The 23,923-nt window shown below is 33.8% G+C and overlaps 2 protein-coding genes across 5 annotated transcripts in view; both read left to right on the top strand.

The window, feature by feature from the left end:
- Nucleotides 1-6,494: 6,494 nt before the first annotated feature.
- LOC102580441 (protein ROOT PRIMORDIUM DEFECTIVE 1) lies at nucleotides 6,495-10,741 on the top strand. 3 transcript variants are annotated; one of them, XM_015313422.1, is made up of 4 exons: nucleotides 6,495-8,026; nucleotides 8,510-8,729; nucleotides 8,879-8,946; nucleotides 10,344-10,741. In XM_015313422.1, exons 1-2 carry the CDS (start codon nucleotides 6,582-6,584, stop codon nucleotides 8,514-8,516), a joined length of 1,452 nt encoding a protein of 483 aa, XP_015168908.1. In that variant the 5' UTR covers nucleotides 6,495-6,581; the 3' UTR covers nucleotides 8,517-8,729; nucleotides 8,879-8,946; nucleotides 10,344-10,741. The 3 variants fall into 3 exon arrangements, with proteins under 3 accessions (XP_015168908.1, XP_015168907.1, XP_006357443.1); XM_015313421.1 differs by having other exon boundaries at nucleotides 8,875-8,946; XM_006357381.2 differs by having other exon boundaries at nucleotides 8,510-8,946.
- Nucleotides 10,742-11,303: 562 nt separating this feature from the next.
- LOC102579892 (mannosyl-oligosaccharide 1,2-alpha-mannosidase MNS1-like) overlaps nucleotides 11,304-23,923 on the top strand; it is a 13,593-nt gene continuing 973 nt past the window's right edge. Inside the window, exons 1-13 of one of the 2 annotated variants that reach the window (XM_006357379.2) lie at nucleotides 11,304-11,667; nucleotides 13,439-13,486; nucleotides 14,167-14,361; nucleotides 16,605-16,717; nucleotides 17,398-17,463; nucleotides 17,588-17,759; nucleotides 18,907-18,996; nucleotides 19,145-19,269; nucleotides 19,416-19,481; nucleotides 20,725-20,833; nucleotides 20,922-21,020; nucleotides 21,537-21,617; nucleotides 21,718-21,888. In XM_006357379.2, coding sequence (XP_006357441.1) covers nucleotides 11,515-11,667; nucleotides 13,439-13,486; nucleotides 14,167-14,361; nucleotides 16,605-16,717; nucleotides 17,398-17,463; nucleotides 17,588-17,759; nucleotides 18,907-18,996; nucleotides 19,145-19,269; nucleotides 19,416-19,481; nucleotides 20,725-20,833; nucleotides 20,922-21,020; nucleotides 21,537-21,617; nucleotides 21,718-21,888 — 1,488 coding nt within the window. In that variant the 5' untranslated portion in view covers nucleotides 11,304-11,514. Of the gene's footprint in view, nucleotides 11,668-13,438; nucleotides 13,487-14,166; nucleotides 14,362-16,604; nucleotides 16,718-17,397; nucleotides 17,477-17,587; nucleotides 17,760-18,906; nucleotides 18,997-19,144; nucleotides 19,270-19,415; nucleotides 19,482-20,724; nucleotides 20,834-20,921; nucleotides 21,021-21,536; nucleotides 21,618-21,717; nucleotides 21,889-23,923 lie in introns of both variants that reach the window. The other variant, XM_006357380.2, reaches the window with a different exon arrangement.

Raw genomic sequence — 23,923 nt, 5'->3', positions numbered from 1 at the left:
GATGGTATTGTTATACGTAGTATATATTATAATATACGATACAAATTGAATGGTGGAAGATGAGCGGTGGTTTTTTCATGTGGAGTCAATGGAATGAAACAATATTTAATATTCAAATTCAGACCATGCCACTTTATCACCCATCCTTGTCCCAGGAGCGGCTCAAGCATATTAGTGGCCTAAAACAAAAATCAAACGGGGCCTTAAACTTAAATTGTTAATAACTTTTATATAATTGATTTGTTCTAGTTTTCAATTGATAATATAACCATTATTATTTTAAATTATTTTTCATGAGATGTAGTACTCCAAATATGTCAAATTTCTTCTAATAATTCCTTCATTTTTCATGAAAATTTACTTTTTCTACAAATAGTATTCAATATTTGTTAAAAAAATAATAACTTATAACCTATTATTATTAAAAATGAGGCCCCTTAAATTTCGGGGCCTAAGGCACATGTCTTTTTTTTAACACTGTCGAGCCGCCCCTGCCTTGTCCACAAAACTAAGCTATTCTCACGTTTATTATATTGATTAAAAAAAATATAATTTAATGTGTCATAACATGTTATTTGTTATTTTTCTAATTTAAATTTGTTTAAAAAATCTTTTTTTGTTTGAAATCAGATCAAAAAGTATTTTGATATATTTAACATATTTTAAAATTAAGACTATAAGATTTGATTTTTTTGTGTCTAAGTTAAATAAAACGGATAAATTAAAATAAAGAGAGTATTTTATTCTAAATTATTCCAATCAAAATTACATTTTTTTAATTACAATTATCATTCAAGTTTCTCTTACTCAAATTAGTATCACACTCTCCATTTTATTTCATGCACCACTTCCTCCGTTCCCAACTGGTCAATATATTAAAAATTATTGTCTCTTATTAGTTGTCTACCTTACAAAATTAAGAAAGTATTAATTAAATCTTTTTTATATTATCTTCGTAATTATTTTTTTTTAAAGTGTTTATATTTTTTTAAAAGAAATTATTTTTTTCTAAAGAGTGAATTAATAAAATTATCTTCTTATTTATTATTTTTTAAACACAACACAAAATAAAAAAATGATCAACTAATATGAAACTGTTCTCTTTAAAACGGTATTTGCTCTCCGGAGCATTAGTTCCTATTGCGATTTGCGAGTACACAACAGAACCAAAAGGAAATTTCATTTTTATCTTATCATAATTAAAGTGCTTTATTTTTGGAGAATCTGTCTATAATTTTTACTTCCTCTGTCTTAATTTTTAATTTAATTTATGTGACTTACTTTCATTTTTAGTTGATCCCAAAAAAAATGACACATTTCTATATTAAGTAACAATTTAACAATAAAATATTTATTTTACCCTTAATGAAATGATTTACAGCTATACAAATTTCTATCATTCATTTTGGACCACAAGTTTTAAAAGTCTTTTTTTCTTTCTTAAATTCCGTGCCGAATCAAACTACCTCACATAAAATGGGACAGAGAGAGTAATATTTAGTAAGTTTTTGAGGACCTACATACGTACTTATTAATTCCTCAATTTCAAATAAAATGGTCTAGTTTGAGTTGACACAAAATTTTAAAAAATAAAGAAGATTTTTAATCTTATGATCTTAAATTTTGTTATGTCAAATATATTAAAATGTCATTCAATCTCATGACTTGAAATATATCTCGTGAAAAGCTGAAATTAAATTATTGTCTACAGAGAAAAAAATCAATCTTTTTAAAATAGACTAAAAGAAAGACATAATACATAAACATGACCTTTAACTTGGAGTGAGCTGATAACTATGACCTTTAACTTTGGATGTGCACAAGTAGACACATAAACTTATAATATAAAATTGAGCAAATAGACACATTCATCCTACATGACAACCTACATGGTAATTTTGTGTCATACATGGCGTCATAACTCATACGTATATTATGTCATGTAGGACACATTGTCTACTTGTTCAATATTATACAAGTTTAAGTGTCTACTTGTGCACTTTCAAAGTTGGAGGACATAATTATCTGTTAAAGTCAAGATAAAAGTCATGTTTATATATTATTTTTTTAAATGGACAAAAGTACAATGCATCAAATTTACAAAATAGTTTGTTGTAGGTACTCAATACCTATAGTCCTATACATAGGGCATGTTGTTTTTTCCCATCCTTTTTGTTTTGTTAGTTAAAGAAGACAATAATACTCCACTATTACTTGCACTTGTCATGTGTCATGTTGCTTTCTCTCGTAGCCACACAAGACAATGAGGGAGCATCGACCTCGATACGACACTCACCAATCAGCATTAAACTCCCACGCCAACGCCATAAATAAATCAATTGCCCCAAAAAAATATCTGAGTATTTTATTCGTTACAAGGCATGCATCAACGCCAACAAATTTGACACGTCCAAACTTGCACGATGTCATCATCAGAGTTGCTCATTTTAACACATCATCTCTTCTGCTTTACTTTCTCCAAGTACCACTAAGCCCCTATAACTTCACTTTTTTTTATTGGTGTTTGATGTCTGTATTAGATCTTAATTTCTTTTTTCTTTTCAAAGATTAAGATTTTAATATTTGTGATAATTAATTTATGTTTAATTAATAAATTTTAAAATATTTTAAAGTATCAATTAGTGTTTGAAAAAAAAATTGTGAGTAAGAATATGTATTTTTAGGGAAAAACATTTTTTAGCTTTTGGAAAACAATTTCTTCTTGTCCATAAAAATATTTTATTTTCTCCTAAAAAGTTGGTCAAAGATCTAGTAGTATAGTCGTATTGATTTAAGACCATAAAATTTGATTTTTTTTTATACTTTCTTAAATTTCACATTAAGTCAAGATTTGACTATTAGAATTACTCACTTTTTTTAGAATTTTTAAAAAAAAATTAATATAATTAATTTCTGAAACCTGAATTTGAACAAAATCTAAACATATTCTTCAAATTTATCTTCATACCTTTCAAATAAAGTTTTCTTCTCTTTTTTTTTTTTTTGTAAAAAGTATAACTTATTACCTAAATATAACTTCATATATTTCAAATAAATAAAATAAAAGAATATTTAACCAAAGCCTACTTATTTTTAGTGAGGGTATATTTGTCAATGAATGCCAGCTCAGAACAGTTCTTGACGTTTAAAGCTTGTGTTGTCGATAGTGACGTGGCGAAACTACTAAAGTCGAATAGGCGCTCGAATCGAGAAAATCGAAGCGGACCACACAATTACTGCATGGGAGTAGGACCACGGAAACATATAGTTAAGGAAAGAAATGGAGTGCATAGGTCATAGTATTTGTATGATGAGGTGTTTTACTTTACAATGGAACGGTTTCATCCTTAATTATTACTCCCTCTGTTTCACAAAGAATAATCTGGTTTGATTTGGCACGAAATTTAAGTAAATAAAGAAGACTTTTGAATCTTGTGGTCCTAAATTAAAGTTATGTCAAATGTACAAAATTGCCCTTAATCTTGTGGTCTTAAATATGCCACGTGGAAAGTAAAAAGTAAAATATTACCAAAAAAGGAAAGAGGTCATTCTTTTTTAAACTGACTAAAAAGGAAAGGAGGTCATTTTTTGTGAAACGGAGGGAGTACTATTTTTTTTGTCTCATTTTATGTGAAGCAGTTTGACTCGACACAAAGTTTTTTTTAAAAAAAGTTTTTAAAATCTTATGGTCTAAAATGAATAATAGAAATTTGTATGGCTATAAATCATTTCATTAAGGGTGAAATGAACATTTTACGATTAAATTGTTACTTAATATAGAAATGCGTCATTTTTTTTTTAAACTGACTAAAAAGAAAAATAAGTCACATAAATAAGGACAGAGGAATTAAATGTTTTGGGTTCAGTTCTTGTCTTGAATATAAAATAATTCTAGTAGGAGCACTAAATTTGAATAAATTATGCGATGCACGATCCAAATTTAATTGATATTTTAGTTTTTTCATTGCAAAATTAAATTATATTTGACATATATTTAATTTAAGATTATGAGAATTAATTTTTTTTTGTTTTTAAATATTATATTAAAACCGAACAAATAAATTAAAATGTACAATGCAATTGAAATGTATCTTTAGAGAAATCTTATTAATTTAGTTGATTGAGTATCTAAATTCCACTTTTACTAGTGACGGTTCGATTCCCATATCGTAATCATATTTGAAATAAAGAAGAAGAAATGAATCTTCTATACGAGCTATGATCATTGCTGGCGCCACGTGTCGCATATTTAAGAAGCATTTGGTAAGTGGCTTAACGGAGACCACCAATATCATGTTGTGGTGCACGAGGATGGCATGTTCAAATATCGAACAATATTTGTTCACAACCTCGACGTGTTACGTCACTTAGATACACACAATTCCTAAATACTCTGTCCATTTATTTTTACTGTTTAATTTAAAAAATTAAGAAATGATTTTTCATTTGATTACTAAGTTGTTTTTGTTATTAATTACTCCTATAATTATTCAATTTAATTGTTTTACTGTCTTTTTAGCCTTTTTAGTAATTTTATAATTTAAATTTTATTTTTTCGCATATATATTTAAAACTACAAAATTGATAACATTTTGATATATTCCGATATATTTTTAAATTAAGACCATATATCAATAAGTATTTTATTTTTACATTTGACTTCTTTAATTTAAAGTAACAAATTTTAAAATCTTTTTTTAATTTTTTTAATCTTCTTGTCAAGTCAAAATATACCAAACAAATTAAAATAGAAAAAAACTACTTTAAGGAGTGTAACAACACAATATTAAATAAGTGAAATTGGAAGGATCCTGCAAATTTTAAAAATTTTTACTAGATAAACTCAAATTGGTTGTTTTGGAGGAGCTAATAGATAAAATAATATTGATATTAGTTTTATTATGGTATTTAATTTTTTTTTATAGTATTTGAAATTTTCATAAATAGCAAATAAATTTAATTTAATTATGCTCTATAGCTATATTTTAATTTGCTATGGATATTACCTTTTGTATATATACAAACAAGGTATTTATATATAAATTTTGTATACATACATTTAGGAATTTCAGAACTCCGTTTGTATATTTCACTTGCAATCAGAATTTTTTTCAGAACTCTGTTTGTATATTTTACTTGCCATAGAAAATTTTCAAAACTCCGTTTGTATATTTTGCTTGCCATAACAATTTTTCAGAACTTCATTTGTATATTTCGCTTGTCAATATACAAACAAAGTAATTCATTATGGTTTTTTTTTATATTTATACAAATCAAATGTATCAACAAATCGTATACAAATAATTAAGGTAAACATATAATCTAGATTTACACAATCAGGAACCGAATTATACAAACTTTGAGTTTATATAATTAGGAACTGAATAAAAAAAAAGAAGCTGTAACCACGAATCATAAATATATGAAACCATAGCTATGAAGCGTTATATACTATCAATATTTGTCATTTCTTATAATTTTTTCTATTTGAAAACCTGTGTATCACTAGTATATATGAAACGAATGAAACAGTTTAAATAAAAATGAATGTAAATTTAGGTATTGAATGATCATTTTTTTTATTTTCTATTTAATGCGCAATATTTATATTAGAATTTGATTATATTTGTATTTATACCGTACAAGGCTCCATTTAAAAAATCGTTTTCTACCGAAAAACTTTTTCATACAAAAAAATTTAAACTTGAACCTTTAATTAAAGAACAAACAACCATATTTAGTCGGTGGGTGCAAGAGATTAAATGAGCAAGTTACTAATTAAGAGGCAATAGCTCGTTTGGAGAGACTGAAAAAAATAATTTTTAAGTAAAAAAATTAAAAAAAGTCAAATTTTAAATGACAAGTCAAAAAATAAAAAAGTAGAGGAGCCCTATTTTTGATTTTAAACTTCTTTTAAGTTATTTTAAATTTATTTTTAACTTTGTCAAATACTCCTTAAAAGTTAAAATAACCTAAAAGTAGGTTTAACTAACTTTTAAGTCAATCTAATCAAACTTAAAAGTAGGGTTTGACAAGCGGTGTGAAGTGAGATTTTAGATAGGGCCCACCAAGCAAAGGAGTTAGTAAAAGGCCAATTTGGTTAATACAGTATGATGTCGTTTAGTTGGGAACAAGTTAATTCAGATTTAATTATTTCAGAATAAGTTATCCCATCATATAATGTAATAACTTATGTCGTCACTATAATATAAATGATGAGATAAATAATTTAAAGACTATCTAAACCTCCAACCAAATGTGGAAAAAGATAATTCTACACTATCCCTAATAGAACTGCTTCGTTTCGATAAAATTACAGACGTATCCTTGTGAACCATATACAAAAGGTAGGATACGTTTGTCATTTTAGTAAAAGATCATTAATGTTATTGTCATTAAAACCTTAAGTACAAGTTTTTTAGCATACGACACAAGGAAAATAATGCACAAATCTTATCTGAAATGACTATAACATCCTCAAAACGTAAAATTAATTACTCATAAGTAGCTTAACTGCTGTGTGATTCATCTTCCTCCTAAAACCCTAAACCCCAAATTCAAGAACTCACATAATAATCAAAATGCACATTTTCCTTTCGATTTCCTCAAAATTATTACAGTCAAAATCCACATCCTTCAAGTCCCTCACATGGATTCCTACAGTTTTCTTACTATCCCCAAAGCAAATGTCACAGTCAACTTCCATACCCAGAAACCAGCAGCGTATTCGCGACCACGGCTACGATGATTACATGGAAGTGGAGAAGAAAATCCGTAAAGTAATGAAATTCCAAGAACTGCTTCTTACTCAACCAAATTCAATGATCGCCATTTCTCGCCTTGATATGCTTGCTCGCCGTTTTGGGTTCAAACAATATGAAGCAGGGAAGTTTATTCTCAAATTCCCTCATGTTTTCGATGTATTCGAACACCCAGTTCAGAGAATATTATATTGCAGGCTTACTCGTAAATCACTGCTTCAAATTGAGCAAGAAAATCTAGCCCTTTTAGCTCAATTGCCTCAAGCTGTAACCCGTTTACGAAAACTTCTGTTGCTTTCGAATACGGGGAGATTAAGGTTAGAACATGTTAGGATTGCAAGGAAAGATTTTGGTTTACCTGATGATTTTGAGTTTTCTGTGGTTTTGAAGTATCCCAAGTATTTTAGATTGTTTGATGCTAAAGAGACTAGGAATAAGTATATTGAGGTTGTTGAAAGAGACCCGCGATTAACTGTTTGTGCTGTGGAGAATGTTAGGGAGAGAGAGTATAGAGAAAAGGGTGGCGAAGAAGAGAATGTGCGGTTTTCGTTTAGAGTGAATTTCCCCCCAGGTTTCAAGATTGGGAAGTATTATAAGATTGCTGTTTGGAAGTGGCAAAGGTTGCCTTATTGGTTGCCGTATGAGGATATCTCTGGTTATGATTTAAGGTCACTCGAGGCACAGAAGAGAATGGAAAAGAGAGCAGTTGCGACTATTCATGAATTGTTGTCGTTGACAGCTGAAAAGAAGATTACTTTGGAGAGAATTGCGCATTTTAGGTTGGCTATGGATTTGCCAAAGAAGCTGAAAGACTTTCTTCTTCAGCATCAGGGGATATTTTATATTTCGACGAGGGGAAATCAAGGGAAATTGCATACGGTGTTTCTCAGGGAGGCTTATAGGAAGGGAGAGTTGATTGAGCCTAATGAGTTATATTTAGCTAGGAGAAGGCTGGCTGAATTGGTTTTGCTGAGTCCAAGGAAAGTCATTGTGGATAGAAGATTGATTAATTATGGAAAACAGGGAGGCGAGGATGAAATAGCTGACTACGTTGAGAATGGAGGAGATCATTCAGCCGCCCGAGAGACGGTTAGAGAAGATTTGGGAGAAGAAAGCCTGGACTCTGATGATGATTGCAGTATTGACTCTGATGGTGATTGCAGTATTGACACTGATGGTGATTGCAGTATTGACACCGAGTACACACACAAGGAAGCCAATAATGATGATGTTACTGATGATGCAGAGGACACTCGTGTCACTGAGTAATCGAACTTAGCTCAGCTATTATAGTGGTTCTTGATCAGATTCCCTTTGCTCATTTGGTGTTAAATTATTGGAAAATCAGCTTATTCAGCTGAAATTGATTTTTTTGTTTTGTAAATTTTGAGGCTCTTGATATCTTTATTCAGGGGTGGGCATAAATATTGAAATACTGAAAAACTGGACTGAACATAATAATTTAGTTCTTCGGCCTGGTCTCGATTTTTGTTTGATATTTGAACTGAGAGAAACATTAGCTGCTGGTGTTTGCTTCTACCTACTTTTCACAAGTTTGTGTTGCTACTGCCTGGAATTAACTTAGTTGAAAAAGAGGCTATTTTCCATAGCTTAGGCCTTAGCTGCTTGAATTACTTGTGTTACCTTAGCTTAGCTGCTGCTGTACTCATTGCTAATACTTGTATTAGCTTAGCTGCTGGTGTAAATGAAAATGAACTAAGATATCATATAATTTTGTGTTGGTGCAGTGTATAGGCATAAGGCCTTTGGCCTTTGCTGCTGAATTATTTGCTTAGCCTCTTAGACTCTTAGTTGCTGGCCTGCTGTGTAGGCTGCTGATACATGTTTGCGTCGATCATGCAAAATTGCAAGCCATGTGATAGAAAAACAGCTGCTGCCTTGGTGCATATGATATTAGGCCCATACCAAAGAACCGAACCGAATTACAAAAGATGGAACCAAACCGAGGTAATTTCAGCTCGGTATTTGGTATGCACCTGTGAAGAACTGAAAACCGAAGAACCGAATGCTCAGCCATATCGGGAGTTCTTTGATTGCCAAATGATTTGGGGGATCTGTGTGTAAAACTTGACTGTTTCATTTGTTTTACAAGACAGCACCGATGTAAGCTTTTACCCCTGGCTACTTGAGAGCTGGTCAAGTTCTTCTTCCTCTTAGATGCAATGTAAGTTACTTCTTTTATTCTTGTACAATCTGTTTATTATTATAGAAATTAGATTCTGCTCTGCTTTTATCATCTTCAGTTGTCAAGCTATGTTAGCATCAATATAATATAACAGATAATAAATAGTCACAAGTACATATGTTTATGTAAATTGCCTTCTATCCAAAAACAAAAGAAGAGAGAATGAAATGCATGTGTATTATGTATATCAATATGTGTATGTTATAATTTGGGCCTGCTAACATCTTATTTCATTATTAAAGAAACCAAGGGTGGTCCAAAGTTGCGAAAGCACCTGCTTAATCTCCTATAGTTTTGCTCTGCCTAGTTATTTGCTGTTTTTCCTGAGCTGAAAAACAAGAAGATTGCATTGCGTCCTCCCTTTGTCCTGTTTCTCTACTGTGATCTTCCTATTTATGCTGTTTTCTTCACCTTTCTCACGCAAATATGTAGAAATCAAGACCTTGCATGCTCTGGAAGCTCATGAAAGCGCTTGTATGTGTAGCTATTGCCAGATATATCTTTTGAACACTTACACTTCTTAGTCCTACATAATTTTTCTTGAGGTTTTTGATCTCGAGATTCTGAACTTGCTGATTGAAGCTATTTCTGGTTCAAAAAGTCTGGGCTTGATAAGCACTTGTTAGATTACAACAACAATAATTCATGTGTAATCCCACAAGTGGGGTCTAGGGAGGATAGAGTGCCACTTTGGTTTTCATAGACTACTTTAGTCATTGATCTTTTTGTGCACTCTCAATATCTTTGGTGGGAAAAAAAAGTGCAGGGTTTTAGAGTACTCCCCGAGGAGTAAAGCATTCTTTGAAAATATCCAATTGCTTAAACAGTTGATTTTGATCTCAACTACTTATTTAATTTCATTATCCCTTCATTCCATTTTCCAAATGGAGTTCTTCCCCATTTGTATCACTCACCAATCTTGAGCTTGATCATGATTGATTTTGAATTTCTTGCAGTTAGGTTCAATCCTTTGTTTAAAAATCTTGTATGACAAGTACTTGTGCGTGTTAGGGTCCAACAGGAAGGAACTCATTGGGGATGAGGTAGTTGGGCCTTTGGGGACAGAAAAAATGAAGATAGAATTTTTGTGGGTGATTATATTGCTTCAGATATAAATAAAAAGAAGATAGTGGTGGTGTGGCAATAGGTTTGGCAACAGTGATGGTGGAAGGAGTAGATGGGCGGTCCGTCTGTGTTCTGGCAGGTTTAGGCTGCTGCGATCAATGTTATTTTTTTAGGTTTTTTCCGGAAAAGGGAATATAATGAACATTACTTGTTTTGGGGAAGTAGTCTCATTTTCTATTGTTCCCATTTTCTTTATCATGATTTAATTGCTGGTTTTTTTTTTTCCGTTTATGGTCTTGTTGGCATTGTAGCTGGAAGAGTTGAGGAATGGTCGATAGTGTATCAGGTGAAAAGATGTAGTTGCAAGTGGTGAAGAAAATGGATATTGTAGATGATACCGTTGATGCTCAGCAAGGAGAAAAATTGGAAGATGCTATGCGTCATGCCTGGAATTTGTATGAAAAATATGCACGGAGCCACGATGAACTTCAGGCTGGGTTGTTGCTTAAGTTCTCTTTGTAAAAACATTACCTTTGTCCCATTGTAGTTAGTTAATTAACAGTCATATCTTTGGTGGAGGCATCTTAGTAGGGCTCTTAGATGCCTTACTTGTTGATTGGTGTTCTTCTATTTTCTTTCTCTATTATTTAAGGTTTCGAGTGATTGTAAACATTTTAAGATTTAAGTGATTGTAAACAGATTGGATCAATTTTTTCTTTTCTCATACTCTATTTTTATGCACAATTTTACAAATACAAAATCATGTTAAAGTGAAGTTTGTTTTTAAAAGCTGCTTGAAAATTATGATAAAAAGAAGAGACATGTGTTTGAGGTAATTTTAGGCGAAAGCGGTGTTTCGGCTTGCTTACGTGGTTTTTCTGTGAAATTTAGTTAATTTAAGTTGTTTTTCTAGAGAGTATCTATAAATTGATTGATTTTTAGTTAATTTTAGTTGTATTCTAGGGAGTATCTATTAATTGATTGATTTTATAGGAAAATAATGTGTCCAAAAAGGAAAACAATAATAAATTTATTTATAAGAAAAATTATTTTTGACTCTTATAAGTAATGATAGAAATATTTTTGGACGAAATTATTAATTGAGAACATTTTGATTTATTTCATGTAGTTAGACATTTTAAATTCACTTTCTCATGCACATGTTCCATCTATTGCTGGAGGGAGTTCCCAAAATCAGTTAATGGTGTGCAAAAACTGATTCGGACACACGGACATGAAAATAAATAAAATGTCTGTCTACATGTCAATTTGGCACCAACTAAAGAAAAAAAAAGGAAGAGGAATTCGTACACTAGTTCCTACGCCCTATTCCCTAACGGCTATTGGTCTTCGTTATTTCTCGTTTTAACTACTTGCCATTTTATTTTCATTATCCCTTCATTCCCAATGGATTTCTCTCTCATTTCTCTGTTTCACCAATCTCGATTGTGATCAATTTTCAATTTCTCTGATAAGCAGAAAATGGGGAGGAGTAGATCGTCAGCGAATAAGTGGAAGTACATCAATCCATCTTACTATTTGAAGCGCCCCAAGCGTCTTGCTTTGCTTTTCATCGTTTTCGTATTCGGTACTTTCTTCTTTTGGGATCGACAAACTTTAGCCCGAGATCACCAGGTGCGCGTTTTTCTGTTACCGTACTTTATTGCCACTTTTTTTTTTATTGGAGGCGGGGAAGGGGAAATGGAGAGGGGATTATAAGGTGGGGAATAAGTTCAGGTAACCATTTAACCGAGCTACTAAGATTTGCCTCATTGTTATTTTACTGTCGCCGTCCACATTTTTTTCTTTGATTTTCTTAGTAGTAGAATTAATGTATCATTTCTTGACTTGTTAATTGATTCTCTTGTTGATAGTTTCCATTTTAATTTTGAGCAAGTCTTGCTTTATTACCACAATAAGAATGTCTATGTTTCATTGGAGAATTTACGTGTTCCAGGCGGATAGAATTGAGTATTTGAGTGCCCACCCACCCCAAATCTGAGGTACCTTAGTGTATGTTGTATCTGACTATCTGTATTGTGCCATTCCTCATTAATTTGATAGTCTCTATATTGGAAGATTCAAGGTAGTTCAACTTCTTACTGGAATTATTATCTGTAATGAGTTGAAGTAGACCTTACGAATTACTTTAGCAAGCTCCTTCTTCAATCAAATAGTTAATAGTTAATCCCAACACTAAGCATGGGGATTAAAGAATTCTCAGTGAGATTTGATTTTTGATTATTTTAAACTTTTAAGATATCTAGGCATTCATTTTAGAGATCTTCTAGTAGCTGCAGGACTATACTTTTGAGGTTCTTTTTGATAATTGAAACATAAGTCGGGTTAAGGTGGAAATGGCTCCCTTGATAAGGTTAGATCGTTTAGCAATAAACAGCTATACCTTAATTCCAAATTTGCGCAAGTCTGTACGGCCAGAAATTGGAATTCTACTAAACCAGACCCATGTTGAAAATAGAGATGCAACAAGAGGACTCCCAAAGGTTGCTATCCTAGTACTAGACTCATCCAAAAGCACTTTTAACTTAATAATTCTGATGGGATCTAGTTCATCAATGCTGGTACGATCTCATCCATGGTTTAAAACTTTATCCAAGTAAGGTTAGATAGTTTAGTATTTGCTGCTTCATTTAATGAAGTGGGGGAGGTTCAGTTGTCGGATTTCCAGGATAAGAAGTGTGGCGTTCTTTTTTCATCATGTTGGAATTTGTGGTCTGTTAAAATCCTTAGGAAAGCAGATATTGACTGGTTGTCTGGTGATTGGTTTAAGTTTCTAAGTGAGAGCCTGCATGTGGGATTACTTTCTCTTTCTCCCCCTTTGCTCCTTCGAAAAAATGTTAATTGATATCAACCCAGAACTTTGGTTTAGGGGTAAAATTGCAACGTGTGATGTGTGGGTTAGGTGCATGTCACGGATTTGAACCATATCACCGATAAAATCATGGTATTTCAGTGGATAAGAATAGAGGGGCTATCCCTCCTAGTTTCGTACTGTGCGTCAATGGCTCTTGGGGAATTTCTTGTTGATAAAAAGAAATGTAATTGAGTTCTTCCGTCTTGCATGTGAACATCGATTAGTTTTCAAAAGAAACTAAGTAAAAGGTAATACTCTAATGCTTTCTGTTTATTGGTGTCGGCAGCCTGTGAAAGTTTGGTTTTCTAGCTAGTAGTAGCAAAGTTCTAATAATGTTTGATTCTTAATGCCCTTCAATTTGTATAGAATTTTCTTCTACTCTGTCCTGTGATCTTTTTTTGATGTAGAAGTTTGTTGATATATATACTTCATAAGCAAGCTAGTGGTTCTTAAAGCAGTTATGATTGGGACATTTTGGAGTTTTAAATTCAGTTTGTCTTGCAATTTTTCAATGAATATGTGATTTTGCAGGAAGAGATCTCTAAGTTGAATGAAGAAGTGATACGGTTGCAAGATCTGGTAAGCAGTTTCCGCACTTCTTTTCAAAGTCTGTACTGGTATGATTAATTTTCAACTCTTCTATAAATCTTGGCTTGTGGGGAAATCTTTATGCTTTAGCTTCTTATAATTTTGGTGATACACAGCGATTTCTCCTCCTTCCAATTGAATGAAAACATTGTTTTACTAGTTAGAATGGAAAACCTGATTCAGTTATCAATTCTTGCAATTAGGTTCACCTCTTTTTATCTTGTATGAAAACTACTCATGCTTATTAGGGTTCAACAGGAAGGAACTCATTGGGAGAGAGGTAGTTGGGGACAGAAGCAATGAAGTTATAGGTGGTGTGTGTAATCATATTGCCTCATTGAAAAAGAAGAAGATGGTGGTAGTGTGGGCAATAGGTTTGGCAATTGTGATGGTGGATGTGGTGGAGGGCGTGTGGAAGGAATAGATGGGAGGTCCGTCTGTGTTCTGGCAGGTTTAGACTGCTGCGACTAATGTTATATTTAGGACTTGGTAGGTCTTTTTAGGAGAATAGAACATATATGAACATCACTTGTTTTGGCAAAGTCGTCTCATTTTCTTTTGTTTGTTGTTATTGCTTTCAAAACTCACAGGGTTTAATATTTAGTTCTGTTTCCTTCATCATGGTTTAATTGCTGGCTTTATTTCCATTTATGGTCTTTGTGGCATTGTAGCTGGAGGATTTGAAGAATGATCAAAGTGTATCAGGTGAAAAGATGAATTTTAGTCGCAGTGGTGGTGATGTGGGGAAGAAAATACATTACACAGAGGATCCTGTTGATGCTCTTCGAAGAGAAAAAGTGAAAGATGCTATGCGCCATGCCTGGAGTTCATATGAAAAATATGCATGGGGCCACGATGAACTTCAGGTCAGTTGTTGCTTCTAATAAGTTTTCTTTGTACACAAATTACCTTTATTCCATTGTATTTAGTCATTTAACAGTCATATCTTTGGCAGAGGTAACTCTGTAGGGCGTTTACATGGTTGCCTGGTGTTTGATGTTCTTGTATTTTCTTTATCTACTATTTAAAGTTTCGTGTGATGGTGAACAATATCTATGCTTTACCTTTAAGCTGACCATTTAAACTGCGAGTCTTCATATTTTTCTCGTCCTTCAATATTTCGTCAGAAGATGTTGGATCAACCTTTTTTTTTGCTTTATTCCAATTATAGAACAGTTTAAGTCCAGAAATATAGTTTCATCGTTTTTGGTGTATGCTCTTTTGATCTAGACATTTTTGGTGTATGTTTTAGGTTTTATTTGTCTACAAGTTGAGGAATAAGCTACACCTACCTAGATATCTATCTTATTTAAGTTAGTTCTTTAATGTATACTAAATAATATCTTTTAATCAAGATTACTGATAAAAAATTATTTGTCTTCAAGGGTTTCTAAAATGCGTCCAAAAAGGAGTTACCTCAAAATTTAAATATGTAAAAAGTGAAGTTTCAAATATGAACAATATCTTATACTCAAGTCTCAAGATTACTGGTTAAAAAAAAAAGGTTTTGTATTCGATGCCCCCAAGGTCTAGCTCAAGTGGCAGAAGGTGGAGGATTTGTGGCTTAGGTCGCAGGTTCAAGCCCCACACCATGCAAAGCGAAGCCCGGTATTTAAGTGGAGAAGGGTAGAGGGGCGGGCCCATTATCCACCGAGTTTAGAAGGCTGTGATTGGTCCAAAGGGCGGGTCACAGACGGATTTCTCGGTTATCAAAAAAAAAAAAAAAGGTTTTGTATTCGAGGGTTTCTAAAATGCGTCCAAAAAGGAGTTACCTCAAATTTAAATATGTAAAAAGTGTAGTCTCAATTAATTAACTCCTACTTTTACAGTTTTTCTCCAAATACTTTCACTTTGACATGAATGGTGTAACTTTGGTCATTCCAAAGTGACTACCTCTTTAGCTAGAAATCTTTTGTCTTTTCTTTACTTCAAGTTTGTCTTTTAGCGATTGATCTAATGGAGAATTCTATGATCTGCTTTTCATTGTGTAATAACTCATTTACCCTTGTGTCCACTCTTTGAGTAAACATGAAGAAATAATCTAATATTGTTTCTTGTCTCAAGAATCCTTTCATGTTGAAGTACGATTAACACTAGGAGTTTTCTTGATGTGGGAATATTATTCATACAGTTAGATGCTCGAGAAGTTCATCAAGAATTTTGAGCATCCTGGTAATGCAGATAACACTATGATCTTATCTTGTAAGTTCTTTTTATGTCAAAGCTTTGAGGGAACATTTGGTGCAATCAAAAGTGAAACTTCAATCTTCTGTGTTTAACTTCTCTGTGTAATATTAACCAATCATTTTCGGAGAAAGTAATTAATCACCGGAATAAGTATTTTGTTGCACAAGATATTTCTTGTTCTTCTTAAAAGGCCACTGTGAGGTAAAATCTTGGGGAAGTTTGTTTATGATTAGAGTATTTAGGGCTCTGCTTCCGAGTAATAATAACTTTATGTTGAACAAATCTTATTCTTGATGGAATTGCTAGCTTCATATTTGATTTTGTTCGACTCTCTACTTCCGTTTTCTTTGTCTTTATTTGACTGATCATTTGATTTATGAAAAAATTCACCCAGTTAGCTTTTCAAAATTTTCCTGAAGTACCCTTATAGGCAGACTTAGGCGGTCAAATTTATGAAGAGACAGAGGATCTATGTGGAATTAATTCTCATTGACCTTTTTAGGTGATATCTTATATTATGACTACAAGAAAGGAAGTGAAAATTTGGGAGACAGTTCCATTTTTACTTATATTTCTTTTTTTTTTTTGGTTTCCCATCCGGTGTCCGGTATTCGCATTGGAGCCCGACTAATCCGGATTTGTGTCGGTAGGGCTCCATTCGAGGGTAGCATTCCCTACCAAAGATTTTTCCAAAGCCAAGGCTTGAATCCGAGACGTTTGGTTAAGGGAGGAGCAGCCCCATCCAGTGCACCACATCCTTTGGTGGTATATATTCAATTTTAAATCTAAGAGGCTGATAAATTTCCCTTGATACTTTTTGATCTGCTTCTGCTATGTGCTTGTGGTACTTGATATATCATATCCTCTGTTTGACATGTGCCCGCAACTATTTGATTGTCGTGCTAAACTTTTGCAATGCCAGCCACAAACAAAGAATGGTGTTGACAGTTTTGGTGGTCTTGGTGCAACATTAATTGATTCTCTTGACACACTATATATCATGGGCTTGGATGAGCAGTTTCAGAGAGCTAGAGAGTGAGTTTATTGTTTTCTTGCTTCTAAAAGCCTTGAGTTTATCTTTCTTATCCTAGATTGAAGCCTTGTTTATGTGAATACCAGCTTTGTGTATGTGGACGTCCCATTTTCTACTTTATCTTATTTGGCGGTGATCCTTCTCTGCACACAATAACCATGGTTGTGTTTGACAAATATTATTCATGTTGTTTCTTTTTTTTTTTAAAAGAAAAAAATTGTGGGGTAGGGGGATTACAAGGTGGGGAACTGAAAGCCAACCTACTAAGCTACTAAAATTCCTCTTACTCATGATCTCAATTTTGTTCTCAAGAAGAGAATGAATTGTTAAAATCTTATTTAAATATGAAAGCGATCACTAGAATTAAGTAATGATGTATGCGATAAATCTAAAATGCATCTTGAGTTAATATCCTTTATTATGAAGTTATCCAACACTGCTTAGAGTTCTGTGTTTCCTTGGATTATGGATTTTATGTGTGGCAAGATGTCTTCTCAAAATCATTGGACTGCCAGTTTCATATCCCTTTTACTTTTAGATTTTAGGGTTTATGTATTACTTTATTTTATCTATGAATCAATAGTGCCAACTGCCAAGTGGAAGACATTTGTGAATTTCCATATTTTTGTGCTTCAAGTAAGAGTTTTTATTGCTTGTGGCTAACAAGGAGCTCTGATGGCAGGTGGGTTGCAAACTCCCTGGATTTCAACAAGAATTATGATGCCAGTGTTTTTGAGACAACCATAAGGTTGCTTCATAAGGTTTAAGATGCTTTTGTAATGCGTTTACTTAGATTCCTGACACCTTCTATCGGCTTTGATGATTTGTTTCTATGTTCTTTACTGATTAAATTCTCTGTAATTTAACAATAGAGTTGTTGGTGGACTTCTTAGTGCGTATGACCTCTCTGGTGATAAGCTTTTCCTAGAAAAGGCTCAAGACATTGCTGACAGACTGTTGCCTGCATGGAATACACCCACTGGCATCCCTTACAACATTATCAACTTGTCACATGGGAATCCACATAATCATGGGTGGACTGGGGTAAACCCGAACTTTACTAAATTCAAGTTGATTTTCCCTGGAATATAACTCAAGTATCTCATGCTGGGCGTTATTCTAAATTTTATTTGACAAGTCATTTGATGCTTTACCCTGCACCCATTTTCCATGAAGGGCATGGAGGAAATTCCAGCTTTGGAGAAGTGTATTTAAAAGGGGAACTGCATGATTGAAGAATCATGCATTACCTTGAGAAATGCTCTAATTTTCTTAAAATATACTTAAAGAGTCTTATGATCCACCCCTTGTTTTCTCTCTCTTTGCCACATCCCATCGTGCTTTCTCCCAACTGACTCCAGCTTGCAAGTAGAAACACGTCTTGTGCAACTTAGCAATTTACAATTCTCTAAGAAACTGTCCCATATATTTTCGACTTGTTTATGCAACCTGCCATCTCTTAACGCTGTGAACAACAACATACCCAGTGTAGTCCCACAAGTGGGGTCTGGGGAGGGTAAGATGTACGCAGACCTTACCCCTACCTTTGGGGGGTAGAGAGTTTTTGATAGACCCTCGGCTCAAAAGAGAAGATATTTGCAGGGTAGGGGGGGCTGTTTTAACGATGTCCTTTTGCTGAAAGTTCTCCTGTGTGAATCCAACTCTTTTCTTCTTAAGTGCTGTTTATTTCTTTTCTTTGGGGAATATTGGGGAGCTGCAGGGTGAGGGTGTTGTGCATCCACTGGGAGAAAACATTTCTTTACTTAATTTTTTTCCTTTTAAGCACTTGGACAGAATCCTCTTTTTTTGAAAATTGGTTATTCGTATTCCTCAGAATTAAGGGCTATGCAGTGGCCACCTCCAAAAAGTTAACAATGAGCCTAGGAAACTCAAACTAATTACAAGGATCCTAGGAAATCTACCAACTGAATTACATCGTCTATATTTCCTTCTTTACACCAAAAATCAAAGTTTGCAATACAGTTCTCCTTAATCCTCTGCATGGAGTTACATCTGTCCTCAAAGCACCTTCCATTCCTTGCAATACAGAATCCTCTTTGCATACCAATGACTATCGTTTTGAAATCTGAATATTTCAGGCTCATGGCATGTAATATATATATAATATAATATAATGATTTCTGGAGTTCTAGTGTACATTTGCTGAAACTATTGTTCTCCCTGTTCTCAGGGTCATAGTATCCTGGCAGATTCTGCCTCTGAGCAGCTTGAATTTATTGCTCTTTCACAAAGAACAGGAGACCCGAAGTATCAACAAAAGGTATTCTCCAATAGATTTCAATATGTAACATCTTGATAGCTACTAAATAAAACTACAATATCAAAAGGGCATGACAGAAATTGATTAAGCTACACAGACTCGAATCAATGTTCTGCTAGTGACCAAATGGCATAACGTTCTATTTCAGGCGGAGAATGTCATCTTAGAAATTAGTAAAACTTTCCCAGATGATGGGTTGCTTCCAATACACATTAATCCAGAGGGAGAGGTGGTTGTATACTCCACTATAACGTTTGGGGCCATGGGGGACAGGTGAATTGCCTTTCATTATCTTTTTCCAAATGACTTATCTGATAATGTGAACTGAGAATGGACTGGTGTCACCATATCCCTCTGTTCACTGGCACTTAGTTTTCCTTTGTTTGTTTTGTACATTATAGTAAAAGATGTTGTTTCAGCTTTTATGAATATTTACTCAAGGTCTGGATACAAGGAAACAGAACAGCTGCCGTGGATAGCTACAGGTAAGAAGCTTAAGTTTAAATTTTCTTTATTTCTCCAGTGATATTATTATGTATAAACTAAGGTTAGGTCCGTTAGGATACTTTGTCGGTCCTGAACCAAGTCTTTTGTCATGCATCATGGCCTAACAAATAGAAATGTTATTCAAATGTTCACATATATAGACCAAGATGCCCTATCAAGAAAGACATGAATTAGACAGAACATGAAAAAAAAAACACTGTTAAGGGGGAACAATGACAACATGCTGAAGAGTTGATGTAATCTTAATACATTAAAACAAACCTGAATTATTAGAGCTATTTATTATCATACCATTTGATATATGTATATATATCAGAGTAAGAGTGATTAAATTTACTGCTAAGTATCTGTTCTGCTATTTTCATCAAAAAACTTTACTGCTATTTTTAATATTATTCTGATATATACACAATCTCAAACCTGAGCGAGCATTAATGAAGGCATGCTTATGTAGTCCCATCACTTTTTCCTAAAAGTACAAAACTTACAATCTTGATTAACAATAGAGTACTCTTTTGGTGTTGCATTTTTGTACTCTAGTTACATCTTCCAAGTATTACTTTAACATATCTCTAAAATTTCAGATATAATCCTAAGTTTCAAACAGTTTTGTTTACTTAACTTCCTTGCTGGTCAAACTAGATTAGTCAAAACTATTAAATTTAGTTGGGGACTTCCTTATGGCTGTTATCTTGATTAGCAGTTGTAAGCTGTTTTGCTTTAGCTAATTTAAAGACCAAAGAACTGGGGGTTTATGGCTTCAGTGCGTCGTATTGGGTAATTGTGTTTCCTTTGAGAAATGCTAAGTTAGCTCCATATGCTCAGTGCCAGAAATTTTAGGAAGGGGTGTCAAAATATAAAAATGTAACACACGTGAAAAAAGAAGAGGAGTCAACATATAGCATATATACGTTAAACTAAAATTTTAACCTAGCTAAACCATGTAATTTTCTGGCGAAGGGGTGTCATTAGCATAAGGTGGCTCCGCCACTGCATATGCTTTACTGGTCTGAAGTGGAGGAAGATGAAATTGGTTATTGCTTGAAAGATTTGTGTTTTAATTATTTAGTTAGAACAAAAAGGATCAGAAATGTGGACCAAGTCAAAGTATGTCAATGCATATATCTTTCCTGAAATTTTAAATGTAAAGGATGTTCTTTTACATTTTTTTGCAATCTCGAGCATATTAAATGCAATTCTTCTATTTAATTTTCCAAACAGAAAAATGTGGGAGACATCAATGAAAGGTCTTTTAAGCTTGGTACGGAGGACTTCTCCATCATCTTTTGCTTATATTAGTGAGAAGGTTGGATATTCTTTCGTAGACAAGGTGATGTATAGCGTTCAAATGGGAAGCAGTGAGTTCTGGTCATGTGTGTGATTCTTAGATCATATTAATACTTTTGAATTCTGTACAGATGGATGAACTTGCATGCTTTGCTCCAGGAATGTTAGCTTTAGGTTCGTCTGGTTATGGTCCTGATGAGTCTCAGAAGTTTTTATCACTGGCAGAAGAGGTATTTTGAACTTGTAGAGCTCCAAACTATGGTCCGACTTAAGTTCCTTGTCAAAAAAACAAAAAAAAGCACAATGGTCTGACTTAAGTTCTTAGCTGACCATCTGTATCTCATGATAGTTTTGCATCAACTTTGAGCGTGAGGTTGTTTAGATTGCATTGGACATTATTCTGCCAAGTTTGGTTTGCTTTTATTTATTTGGTGGCACTACAATGTGAAGCATAAATTAACCTATGCCATATTCTGTATTCAGATTCTTTCCAGCTGACTTTATGAATCCTAAGTTGGGAGAGGCACATTTTGAATGTTTACCTGGTGTCATTAAACTAAGCATTTTCATATAGCTCCTGTATGTCCAGACTTAATAATTCAACCTTCTAGCTTTCTGTCACAGATAAAGGGTGCCCGGGAAAGAAGGCACAGAGTATCCATAGTGGGCTACTTCCACTATTGCTCGTTAGTAACAGAATGCTTGAGTAATGCTATTTTACTGGATCTATTAACCTCTTCTTGCAGCTTGCTTGGACTTGCTATAACTTCTACCAGTCAACACCTACAAAGTTGGCAGGAGAAAACTATGTCTTTAATAATGGCCAGGTCGATTTTGCCACTTAGTTTATTAGTACATATTTGTCATTACGGTTTACTTATGTTGATAAAGAACTTGTGGTTGTTTTTCCTCTTTAATGCTTTTCAGGATATGACTGTGGGCACATCGTGGAACATACTAAGGCCAGAAACGGTCGAATCTCTGTTTTACCTCTGGCGTTTGACTGGAAACAAGACATACCAAGAGTGGGGTTGGAACATATTCCAGGCATTTGAAAAGAACTCGAGAATAGAATCTGGATACGTTGGACTTAAAGATGTAAGTACTAACTTAGACTCTTTAACTCTAGCTGATGATTTTTTTTCCAGATTGATTCATCTCTTCAAATGATCCCTGTTGACCTCTATAAGTGGGATATATGCCTTCCTTATTATCTGCTTTTCAAAGTCTTCAGCATTGTCTTTTTCTTTGTTCTTTATTGAACGTTTGCAATTCTTAGTGAAGACGGTGTGTTTTAGTGTCATTGTTAGGAAGATGTGTCTTCTGATACCCACATTCTTATTGTTTTAAGTACCATAGTTGGGATATACTCATATACATGCATGTTTGTGTTTTCCCAGATTTGAATTAGAATAACATGGGGCTCCTATTGGTGATTTTCTTTCTGATGCCTTTTCCATTGTCTGGCATTTGTGTTTCAGTGCTTCAGATCTGAAAGGGTTCAGTGATTTTGATATATAATTCATCTATTCTGCTTAGACTTCTGTTTCCTCCTTTTCACCTTAGGCTGATGCTTTCTTACCCTTTACCTCGCTCTATGGTTCTTTGCTTTGCATAATCTTGACCTTTGGCTGGTGGAATTGTACTTTACTTTATAACATGAGCAATTTCACGAGTTAAAGTTCATTTGTTGAGACGTAAATTTGTATCTGAATCTGCTTTCTCAAGCAAACATGTCAAAATGCTTGAGCAACATAGAACCCTTTATTCAGGAGAATTCCTATTCCCCCCTCCATCCTTTTATAATCCCTGGGACTCTCTGAGATTGCAAGCTTCTAATGCTGCACGAGTCATGACAAAATTGTGGATGCGTTTCTTGGCCACTTAGCCAGTATCACTTACCTGATACCTTCCTGAAAGCTGTCACAAGCAACCGCTGCCTCTACATTTCAGTTTTCACGAAAGAACAATAAGACTGCATAGGATGGTTAGGATCTGAGGTGCTGTACTTGATACCAAGAAAAATGACATTTTTTAGAATTTTGGGAATAGGGCACAAATGGAACTTCATTATATCAACAAAAAAGATAGTGCAAGAAACATTTGTAAATTATCTTTTTTAATAATTAAATTAATTTTACTGATTCTCCCAAATGTCGTGAGATTTATAAAGGTAGTATGTTACATGTATGCTTAACCTTCCCAGAAGTCTATCCATTTCTCTATCCAACAACAAAAACTTCTTGTTTATAGCAAAAAAATAAATATCGAAGTTTAAGAAAGAATGGAAAGCTTTTGAAATTGTGGTCTTAAACATGCATAACAATTGTGTGGCTACAAGACTTTCGAAACTTGTGGTCTTAAATATGCCATAATATTTAGGTGGCTATAGAAACTTCTCATTAAGGGTAAAATGATAAGTTTAAGTGAAACTATCTTCAAATTTAAAAAGGTCATTTCTCTGAAAGGTAAGAACCGAAATATATATCCAAAAAATAAAAATAAAATACAAACCTGCCACATGATATACTTTGCTTATTGATCTAAGACATTGATTCAGATTGAGCAACTCCTCGCCTTCGATTTTGACTTTGATATACATCCTAAGGTATATTGCAGCTAGACCCCACAATTTTTCCTTTCGAAGGGTTCAATTTGGTACCATGCTGAAGAATAGGTTGATCCAAATAGGGGAACCAAATGAAGTATTCAAGCATAAAAACTCCTGACCTATGGTCGAATCAGTTACACACCCCACCTTTGTAGAGGTTCTATTACCTCCCTGCACAATTTCAAAGTGGAGTTAATCACCTTGAAACACCACAACCATAATGTTAAAATAAGATCTGTTATTCATCTTTTGTTTAATCTGGAGATCAAAGAATTGGATTCTCCAATTTGACATCTTGAAAGCTTCCACCACATTTCTATGCCAATAATATGAGAGAAATATTGAGCAAGCTGAGTAAGGGCACCCTATCTCCTCTGACCTTTTGTTGCTTTTTCTCCTATTTGGCTCAACTTGTTGTGGGGCAGCAGAGCTTGACCGTCTGTCTTCTCGGAACACCTTTTCTTTTCCAATTATACAGAAAAATGTGGTAGAAAAAGGGAAAAGGGGGGGGGGGGGGTAGGG

The sequence above is a fragment of the Solanum tuberosum genome, unplaced genomic scaffold (genome assembly GCF_000226075.1).
Source record: "Solanum tuberosum cultivar DM 1-3 516 R44 unplaced genomic scaffold, SolTub_3.0 scf00246, whole genome shotgun sequence".
NCBI classification, from domain to species: domain Eukaryota; kingdom Viridiplantae; phylum Streptophyta; class Magnoliopsida; order Solanales; family Solanaceae; genus Solanum; species Solanum tuberosum.
Note: the sequence above shows the minus strand (reverse complement) of the source record. Positions and strands in the feature narration are given on the sequence as shown.